The sequence below is a fragment of the Etheostoma cragini genome, chromosome 2 (assembly GCF_013103735.1).
Source record: "Etheostoma cragini isolate CJK2018 chromosome 2, CSU_Ecrag_1.0, whole genome shotgun sequence".
In the NCBI taxonomy this organism is placed as follows: Eukaryota; Metazoa; Chordata; class Actinopteri; order Perciformes; family Percidae; genus Etheostoma; species Etheostoma cragini.
This window is the reverse complement of record NC_048408.1, coordinates 28,220,675-28,231,509: the sequence shown is the minus strand read 5'-3', so window position 1 is coordinate 28,231,509 and position 10,835 is coordinate 28,220,675. Positions and strand designations below refer to the sequence as shown.

General features: G+C 40.7%; 2 protein-coding genes across 3 annotated transcripts in view; one reads left to right on the top strand and one right to left on the bottom strand.

The window, feature by feature from the left end:
- wdr83 (WD repeat domain containing 83) overlaps positions 1–4,035 on the bottom strand; it is a 6,461-nt gene extending 2,426 nt beyond the window's left edge. The window contains exons 1-6 of one of the 2 annotated variants that reach the window (XM_034901317.1): positions 3,853–4,035; positions 3,362–3,475; positions 1,987–2,107; positions 919–1,024; positions 721–769; positions 335–461 (exon numbers count right to left, since the gene is read on the bottom strand). In XM_034901317.1, the coding sequence (XP_034757208.1) occupies positions 335–461; positions 721–769; positions 919–1,024; positions 1,987–2,107; positions 3,362–3,464 (506 nt within the window). In that variant the 5' untranslated portion in view covers positions 3,465–3,475; positions 3,853–4,035. The remainder of the gene's footprint in view (positions 1–334; positions 462–720; positions 770–918; positions 1,025–1,986; positions 2,108–3,361; positions 3,476–3,852) is intronic. The other variant, XM_034901325.1, reaches the window with a different exon arrangement.
- Positions 4,036–4,052: 17 nt separating this feature from the next.
- Positions 4,053–9,267, top strand: wdr83os (WD repeat domain 83 opposite strand). Its single transcript, XM_034856434.1, has 4 exons — positions 4,053–4,322; positions 5,694–5,799; positions 7,091–7,188; positions 8,838–9,267. The coding sequence occupies exons 1-4, from the start codon at positions 4,273–4,275 to the stop codon at positions 8,902–8,904; spliced, it is 321 nt and encodes a 106-aa protein (XP_034712325.1). The 5' UTR covers positions 4,053–4,272; the 3' UTR covers positions 8,905–9,267.
- The last annotated feature ends 1,568 nt before the right edge of the window (positions 9,268–10,835 follow it).

The following is a 10,835-nucleotide window of genomic DNA, read 5'->3' as shown; positions in this document are numbered from 1 at the left end:
GGAGTGAGTACCAAACACCATCTCCTGGTACTCACCTGAGTAAGTCACTGAAAAGGTTATGTGCACCCCTGATTATAACATGTGTTACAAAAACAGAAGTAAAGGCTGGAGTTTGTAAACAGGGTTTTCTGTTGGAGATGGTGAGTCCCTTTAGCATGGATTTGGGGCTTTTTCACTACGTATACTACAGTATAACATGCACAAAAAAGATATATAACACAATAAAGAAAAGGGAAAAGGCCAAATAGCATAATATGAGCACTTTAAGATCAACCTCAACATGCAGATGACTTATAATGGCTTTCGTGAGAAAAACTATGTTTCATGTCCTGACCCGGTAAGCAGCTCGTGTTGAGCCACCTTCAGGCTGCTGACGCTGTCCCGAGCCTCGTCTAGAACCTGGATGGGGTCGAATTTTCTGGACCTGGTGTCCCAGCACCGAACCGTCCCATCTAGAGACCCTGGATGAGGAGAGAGAAAAAAAACACACACACACACACAGACACACACATACAATCAATCAGTCAGTCAGTCAGTTAATCAGGGTCACTGGTTCAAGTGCCCATATAGACCAAAGTATGGTGGACTGGTAGCTGGAGAGGTGCCAGTTCACCTCCTGGGCACTGCCAAGGTGCTCTTGAGCAAGGCACCATACCCCCACCTACTCGAGCTGCCTTTCTATGGGCCGCCCCCTCACTCTGACATCTCTCACAGACTCACCAGACAAGATGACAGTTGCCTCCTCGTTGAACTGGACACAGTTGACTTTCTGTAAACATTAAATTTGAGTGAGATATTAAAAACAACTAATAAATCACAAGTACAGAGACACAAAAGAACAAGCAAAGTGGAACTATACAGGTGAAACATAAACACACATGAATCGGGTTGAACAGGGTTGTAAACAGCAGGACTGACCCCGGCGTGGCCTCTGAGTTTGCGGGTGACCTGGCCTGTGGCGACGTCCCACAGGATCACAGTCTTATCAGAGCTGCACGAGCAAAGGTGACTGTTGTCATAGGAACTGTTGAAAGAGCCAGTGAGAGACAAACACTGTTACTTCTTACAGGGGGAGAAGATCTCTACAGCACAGGTTTTTAAAGCTGCAACTAACGATTGTTTTCACTGGCGATTATTTTCTCGATGAATCGAGTAGCTGTTTGTTCTATAAAATGTCAGAAAATAATAAAACATTTCAATCAGTGTATCCCAAAGCCCAAAGATGATGTCCTCACATGTCTTGTTTTGTCCACAACTTAAAGATATTTAGTTTACTGTCACAGAGGAGAGAAGAAACTAGAACATATTCACATTTAAGAAGCTGGGCTAGAACCAGTTGATTGATTATCAAAATATTTGGCAATTTAATGAATAGTTGACAACTAATCAATTTAATGTGTTTACCACCTACACTCATGTATCTCACATTTTGATGCTGTACTATCATTGGGTGTAAAATTAGTGGACAGAGCATGTGTGACGTCACCCATTGGTTTGTGGAGATCTGCTATCCGTGGTCAAGTTTGCAGTTACTGGCGCAGCCTTCCTGGTTGCGGATGTGACGATTATAGACGAGAGGGAGGAGCAGCTTACACAATACGTTACGTTGCGTTGCGTTACACACTTTCACTAGCCTTCCCATCATAGTCTCGCCCTAAAACACCCCCTGCTTTATAGACGATTTTAAATCAACCAGACCATAAATTAAGAAATTATTCTTCTGTGTTGCAGAAGTCATAAAACTAGCGATTGAGACTCAAGTGAGAAGTGGGTTACTTTCTCACAGTCTTCTATAGAAACCGACCTCCTTTGGCAACCGCACTCTTCGTCCTCTGCTGGAATTCATATGGAAAGCAGGTTTAAGGCACGTCCCCATTTGCAGCACCTTGCCAAATCGGATGCTTTTTATACCTTACTATTAACAGTATATTACCGACCTACACACTTCCTGACACACTGTGGAGGAGGCTGTGACAATTATCTCACCCATCGGCGTCCAGGACCTCGTATCCATGGCCGCTGTAAGTCTTCAGCGGGGTCCCTCGGCTCACACTCCACAGCTTTAGAGATTTGTCACTGCCACAGGACAGCAGGTAGTTCCCATCAGCTGACCAAGCGGGGAGACATGAGACAGGGGCAGGTGGGAGATAATGACATTTCATGGATGAATTGTGACTCATGTCATGGTGAAGGGTGTATGATGATGTGGGGTTATTTTAATTCCAAAGGTCAAGGGAACTTTGTCAGCATGCATAGTATCCTGATCCATGAAATAACTGGCCTTTAAAAATAAAAATCTGCCTGCCTTTATGGCAATTAAACATAGGGGTATGTTTACTTATGGCCCCTGTATTTTAAGGAAGAACATTTATTTATTTACAATAGATTATTCATTCACAAAGAAAATTGTTGTCCTTAAAGGTTGGATTTTTCTAATTTCTTTTAATTAAGGCAATACGATCAATTTCCAGAAGATGTTTTTTTTATTCCTCTTTTTAATCAACTTTAGCATGGGTGTGTAAACTTATTAAAGCCATTGTATCTATCTTGTATTGTCATATATATATTCTGTCTTTATGTTATGTATGTGCATGTTCTGTATGTATGTTGTGTATGCATGTTCTGTATGTATGTTGTGTATCCATGTTCTGTATGTATGGTGTGTATGCATGTTCTGTATGTATGTTGTGTATCCATGTTCTGTATGTATGTTGTGTATCCATGTTCTGTATGTGTGTTGTGTATGCATGTTCTGTATGTATGTTGTGTATCCATGTTCTGTATGTATGTTGTGTATCCATGTTCTGTATGTATGGTGTGTATCCATATTCTGTATGTGTGTTGTGTATGCATGTTCTGTATGTGTGTTGTGTATCCATGTTCTGTATGTGTGTTGTGTATCCATGTTCTGTATGTGTGTTGTGTATGCATGTTCTGTATGTATGTTGTGTATCCATGTTCTGTATGTGTGTTGTGTATCCATGTTCTGTATGTGTGTTGTGTATCCATGTTCTGTATGTATGTTGTGTATCCATGTTCTGTATGTATGGTGTGTATCCATGTTCTGTATGTGTGTTGTGTATCCATGTTCTGTATGTATGGTGTGTATCCATGTTCTGTATGTGTGTTGTGTATCCATGTTCTGTATGTATGGTGTGTATCCATGTTCTGTATGTGTGTTGTGTAGCAGCATTTTGCTTTATTGTTTACTCCCTTGTAATATGATTATTGTATGCACCAAATACACCAAAGTATAAACTGTAAGTATAAGCTAACTTTGGTAATAAAGCAGATTGTTCGCAAGCTGCTTATGCCAATATCTCAACAGTTTCCACATCAGGACAGATGCTGTCTCTCTTACCGTTGAAGCGAACCGCCCTGACAGCTCCTTGCTGACAGTCTATGGTCCTGAGCAGATGTCGAGGGAGCTGAGGAGCCTGAGGTCTGGGTTCAGGGAACGCCATGATCACAGCACCTGTGTGTGTGTGTGTGTGTGTGTGTGTGTGTGGTGGGGGGTGGTAAAAAACATCACACAGACATGTGAGCCACACTAACAACTTCCCCTTCATTACAGTGGTGGAGTTCTATACTCCCCTTTTTCAACAAAGCTTTACATAGTGGCTACACAAACTATAAGCATGGTTAGCATTATTTCTTGTCACATGTAAGTGAATGCACTTTATTAGCATTCCTATAGAAAACTAATGGAAGCTACCAAAGTGCGAAAGTTTGCGGGACACATGTCGGTCTACGAGTTTAAACGTTATTTAGACAGAAGCATTACGATTTTTAACGTTAGCTAACGTTGGTCATTTCCAACTCGAGTCACAGTAGTTTTTCCGCGCTACTTACTAATTTAACTTACTTGAACCGTTTCACCAGAGTTCAATCTCAGGGGAGAGCCATGTTGATATTCCTGGCGCAGCTAATATAATAATAATAATAATAATGCCTTATTAATATGTTTTTCCCAGTTTGGTTTGTAACTATCAAAAGCTTCCACCATTCATGTTACCCCTCCTGTTTTCTAGTGCGCGCAATGCATACTGGGATCTTATAATCCTGTCAAAATAAAAGTTAAAAGCCCTCTTTCCGTTTCCCATATTGCCTACGGATCATTTTACGCTTTTATTTTGTAATGCACCGGATATTACTACACCTTCTTCTCCATTCATTAAAAAAGGCCGATCAGCTGTGTTTTGATCGCCTGAGTTTATTGATAGCTACTTTTTATTAATAATACATCCCCCCAGGAGAGCATTGTGACACATTATGTCTACCAACAATATGGCAGACCCGAGGAGACAAAATAAGATTTTGAGGTGAGTCTTTCATACAGAAAAACAAGTCGTTCTTGATGGAATTAGCTAACAGTATTAGCTTGTTTAATGGTAGCTAACAATGGTATCTTATACCTTAAATGGATTAGCGATTAGCTGATTTAACTGGGGGGTGTATACACCACTAAACACACACACAATAATGCTAATTGCTTGATATCTAGCCGCCTGTCACTGATTTAACACTTCGTCGCTAAACAGCTCCTATTGTAGCTCATGGGTCGTTTTCCTTCTGTGTGTCCTTGCTGTTTGCCCATGCCTTTTGCTCTTAACGGTCGGTTAACGAGTCGTTTCCTCGGGCTTTTTCCAGTTAGTTACCACTGATTATGTTGGTGTTTGTGTGAAAACACTGGCCACGAAAGGTAACCAGTGACTGTCTTTCTGGAACCTTTACAGAAACAAAGATTAGACTCGAGTATGCTTCCAAACACTTTAGTGAAGTCCTTTTCCTGTTTCAGTGTGGCTATGCAAGGCCCACCACTTGGACAAAGTCAGGTTCACAATGAAGGCTCTGACCTGGCCTGCATAGAGCCCTGACTGCAGACTCATCCAACTCCTTTGGGATGAACGGGAAGGCCAGCTGTGACAGTGACACCTTGGCTTATCTCCCAACATCGGTGTTGGACCTCACTAATGCTTTTTTTTGGCTGAATGGCAGTTAATTCCTGCAGCCAGGATTCAATATCTGGTGGTCTTTGGGAAACGTGAGGGCAGTTATAGCAGGAGAGTAATGCCTCTGGTTTGGGGATGTGGATGTAATGTGGTATTGTAATAACAGTAACATATAACCAGTGGATCTTAAATAAATGCTTGTTACATTGTGTTTTAGTCAAAGGTGCCCTGCCACACAAAACCGGTTTTAATTGCATTTTTGAAATATGTTAGACCCATATGTGTTTGTGTTAAGTCGTGATTGTGAAAATGAGCTGCTGTCTCCTCTGTCAGCTCTAGCCGCTGAAAGGAAATAAGAGAAATCAGGCCAATTACAAAAGCTTGTCAGTCTGACATCATGTTGCTTGAGCTCATTACTGTTCATGAGCTCGCCCAGTTGCGCTGGGTAAAAGATGCTGATAGCCAGGCTCTCACTGGCTAGCTATTAGCCAATCAGAATCAATCAGCTTAGCTCGTTGAATATTAATAACAACTGGCAGAAATCAAGCCGAGTCTTCCTGCAAGCTTTCTCTAACACACTGGAATGGCTTGAAACAAGGTAACCAAGGCATTTCTTCCATAAAATCTTTTACAGGGTCCATGGTAGAACTTCAGACATTACCACAAGTAATGAAATATGTGTGCCAGGGTACCTTTAATTTAATTTTTTTATGTACTATAAATTTTGTTTTGATGTTGCAGGTACAAGCCTCCCAGCACAGAATCCAATCCCACGCTGGAGGACCCCACACCGGACTACATGAACCTGCTCGGCATGATCTTCAGCATGTGTGGACTGATGCTCAAGGTAACCTATACACACACACTCACATACCTTGTGTGTGTGCGCGTTCAAACTAAAGGGGTATTGCCCCTGAATGGTAGTCCTTGGTTCAGCCCAATTGTTCCATTTAGAAGATTAAAGGTAAACTGACCTTTTTAGATGAAGGGCAGATTTTGAATTTCAGCACTAAGGACACATTAACAAAGACAGGGCAGCAGCAGACTCATATGGCCTCCCAGTCCAACTACTAACAATGCAATCAAAAGAAGTAGATGTTTTAATGGGGGTGTACAAAATAATGGCAGTACCTAACAAAATACTGTATGGATATTAGGCACCTACGAAGAAGAAGCAGAGCCACTCTTTGCCTGCAGAATAACTTTTTCCTTGAAGTGCTGTTAGCCTGTTCGGGAATTGTGTTTGGGTGATACACCACGTGTGTCTTCATATACTGGCCAGGATGCATTCATCTTTCCAAACAAAAACCACTTTAAATTTAAGGGCATCATGTACCAGAGCCCAACCGATATATTGGTGGGCCGATATTAGTGCCCGATATTAGGCGTTTCCCAATCTATTGCTAATGGCATCTAAAATGGCCAAATAATTATATATATATATATATATTTTTAATATTCATCCCTCAGAATCATCCGTAATGACAAATAAATGATTCTGATAAATTAATATCTAACAAAAATAAAAACGGACCGTCAGCCATGTTACGAGCGTTGTTGCATAGTCTGTCCACCAGAGGGCGCTCTACAATGTCCCTTTTGGCAACACTGATTTATTTTTTTTGTTGATCTGTTTTTGTTTCAAGGACTTTAAGTTTCATATTTTAAGTATTTTTATACATTTAATTTATCAGACCTTTTAATATGTTGTGTTGTGACAATTAAACAAATTATCATCATAATATTTTAATGAGAACTCATAAAGAATTACAAAAACCTTATGTTAGGGAAATCTGTTTATGTTTTGTACCGCATTTCTGGATTTAAAAAAAACATACTGTATATATTGGCTGATATATCGTGACTATCAGTTTTTTAAATAACCCAATATTCGTATTGGTATCGACCTTAAAAATCCGTTATCGGTCAGGCTCTATTGTGTACTCATTCATTCAGTGCCATTTCTCAACTATGCTATTGTTGAGCTCTCTCCTGTGTTCATCCATCTTCAAAGTAAACTTCAACTGCTCAGCCTGGTTCATCTTTGTTAATACTGTCTGTAATCTGATACGCTGTATAGATCCACATTGTGGTCTTACAGGCTTGTGCAGCTAACCTTCATGTTGTGTGCCTTTCAGCTGAAGTGGTGTGCCTGGATCGCAGTCTACTGCTCTTTCATCAGCTTTGCAAACTCAAGAAGCTCAGAGGACACTAAACAGATGATGAGCAGCTTCATGTAAGTATACTGAATCAGTAGTATACTGTGTATATATTAAATACTTATTCTCCCCACTGTGTATATACAGTGTATGTGTGTATTTATGTATGTGTGTATGTGTGTATATATATATATATGGTCCTTATCTGCTGAACTACCTATATCTTGTGCCATCACTGCGCAGCGTTATTATGGATCCCGTGCAACTTCTAGGCAATCCTGCCTTACACAGCAACCCGATTGGTTCAGGTTAGGCATTGACCTTGAGAAGGGAGGGGGTGGGGGGCAACTTAGTCTGGTAACTTTAAACAAGAAGGTGTACAATAGGGAACGGGACGGGATTTGCGAGTCTTTCTCTCAGGATTTTGCAGGACAGGATTTTTTCTTGGGGGGGGCAGCAGTCACATGATCGGAATATGACGTTTTTTTTTTTTTTGTGGGCTCTGTATAGAAGCAACAATCAATTCCCCTGTCAGCCTCTAGTGCTCTGTTGCAGAGTAAAGGGCAAATTACAGGGACCATGTGTTTACCTTAAAGCCTTATTATAAATCCTCTTTGAATCCGCAGGGTTTGTCTCGCTTCTGTCTGCTACTGAGACTTGAGCTGAGCCAACGCTTATGTCCAAAAGCTTTTAACTGTGTGACCTCCAGCGGTGCCACGTTCCCATTTGCTTCTAAAAGAGTACTACAGTAGGGCACTTGTCCAGGCCTCGCGGACAGATTAGCAATAAGGGGAGAAAAACCTTCTGGTCCATCGTCAAGATGAGGTTGTATTAAAGACCAGCTTGATGCACTCGTAGTCTAGCAACGCAAAATGTTTGGCTCAGCAATCAATGTCAGACGATGACGTTAATCCACCCGCCTCGTGAGCACAGAAGCTGGTTCAAGGCCAGTTTTAGGACATTTGTCGAAAGCCAAGAGATGATGTAAGTATCCCTGTGTTATTAAACAAAGGTGAGTGTCTCTACAGGATGAAAGAGCTGTGGAGGGCACCGATGTTATTGGGGTAATCAGGACTTCGTTCACGTTGAGGTGAATTACCCCCTCAGTGGCTTCTCCTGGCTCAGGGATACATTCTTCATACCTGCGTTGGTGCTAATCAGACCATGCTCATTCACTCAGTTTAATAATATGCCAACATGTCAGCAAAATATGTCGTTGAATAATTAAAAGAGAACTGGAGTGTGTTTTTGCCATACACCGTTAATACTCAATACATATACAATCTATGTTTTTTGCATAATAGGCAATAAGTAAAAAGTCATTTCAAAATGTCACACAACCGAAGGTGCTCATGGCCCGCAAAAATGCAAACTCCAAATTCCAAGGTAGCAAAACCGTTCTGTCAACACCTCGATAAAGGCTTCTGCTAAGATGCATAGGTGCCAGCCCCATATTGTGAAAGTTTTTATTCTCCAGATTCAGGCTGTCTCAGAATGTTGCCTGTTTTTTCAGTTTGTTCATATACTTAACAGTAAAAATGTAACTGCAAAAAAAGGACTTAAATTACATTTTTAATTGAGATTTAATTAATTTCTCCAACATTTATGGATATAATTCTGAGCAGGAAATTCATTAGATGAAGGTAGCAAGATGTTTTTAGTTTGGCTATGAAACTAAGATTGCAAACTTTTAACGTGATGTTCCCGTTCTCTGTGTTGTCCCCAGGCTGTCCATCTCTGCAGTTGTGATGTCCTACCTCCAGAACCCACAGCCAATGTCACCGCCATGGTAACCAACGGCCAATTGCAGAAGAGCACGGAAGTAAATTGTGGATGCTGAAGTTGGTGATGAAACAGCCGACTGGCCCCTGCCCCGGCCATCGTTGAGGAAAAACAGACACAGAAAGGAAGAGAATAATATGAAAGAAAGATAAGGAGAGAGAGAGAGGAAACAAATGCCCAGGACGGGGTGGACAGTAAAGAGGACACGTCGTCAGAGCGGAGACATGAAATGGGTCTTTGACTGCGATCTCATGTTTTTCTCTTTTTAACCTTTTTTTTTTTCTAACTTTAATGTGTCGATGAAAACGTTCACATTTTACCGTTTGGCTGGTCTGTGGCAGGATGTCATGAAATAAAGTCGTATGGTTTTCAAAATAAAACGGCATGTTTTTACTTGTCTTCGGAAGAACATGTTAATGCCATCCCATCATCACATTTAAAGTGGTTTAACCCTTGTGTTGTCTTCCATTCCACCATGCACTTGCTGGTTAAAAACTGAAAATCTACACTTTTTGTGACATTTTAATGTTTTTGGTGCTTTTTTTTGGAATCCATAGTCTATAAACCATTTGTAGGAAATATACTTGAGTTACAAAAAGAAAAAAATATGATTTATTAAGGCTAATGTTAAATGGAGGATTATCACAGAAGGGTCACGTTTAGTCAGGATACATAGAAACATTTCCATTTTTTTTCAAATGCAAAAAAAAGAAATAAAACACCCTAAAATTCAATTACAGTGGATATCTGATATTTTGTTGTACTTGTGAAGCCGGGTAATCAAAACTAGGTAGTTAAAGGTGCTCTAAGCAATGTCATGTGGGTTTTAGGCTACAGCAGTTGTCACTATCTGCTAGCTGCCTGTCCCCTGAACACACTGTAAAAAACATCTCCTCACAATCTGCTACATGCATGTCCCCTGAACACACTGTAAAAAACATCTCCTCACAATCTGCTAGCTGCCTAGCCCCATAACACACTGTAAAAAACATCTCACTATCTGCTAGCTGCATGTCCCCAGAACATACTGTAAAAAACATCTTACTATCTTCTAGCTGCATGTCCCCAGAACACACTGTAAAAAACATCTCACTATCTGCTAGCTGCATGTCCCCAGAACACACTGTAAAAAACATCTCACTATCTTCTAGCTGCATGTCCCCAGAACACACTGTAAAAAACATCTCACTATCTGCTAGCTGCATGTCCCCAGAACACACTGTAAAAAACATCTCACTATCTTCTAGCTGCCTGTCCCTCCTGTAAAAAAACACGGTCTCTGTAGACAGGTCAGGGTCTACAACTGGCAACAAAAACAAACTCACCTGCACCACGAAGCATACACAAACAGTTTTCCAGCGTTCCAGCCAATAACCGACAAGAAGGATTTGGGGGTGGGAGGTATATTGTTTAGAGCACCTTTAAAAAGAAACCCATATTTTTGATACAGAAACTTTGAAAATGGGTCAAATTTGACCCAAAGTCAACACAAGGGTCAATAATCTACAACTTGTAAATACTGTTCACGTCAAATTACAATTGGGCTAAATAACAGGAAGTGTCTTAAATGTAAACCAAGAGCCGTCAAAAGGTCTGTTCAATGTAACTAATTTTATCAGAAGAATTTGCTCAGTGTGAGGTTTGCTTTCCAGAGACTCCTAAGGAAATATGTAAAAGCAAATGAGGCAGTTGAATCACAATGAGTAATTGCTGCGGTCTGTTAAGAGTTCTAGGGCATTTGATACCAGAAAGAGCAGTTGCTCACAGGTAACCGGGTACGGAATTGATTCCGTTTTCTTGTACATATTTCTTCCATATTGTAGTTTTGATTGTGTAATGGAGTAGGCATGGCAACAGACATCGATCTGGTAATGAGGTTTCCCTCATAGTTCTCTCTTTCATCTCGTTATCAAACACACACACACACACACACACACACACA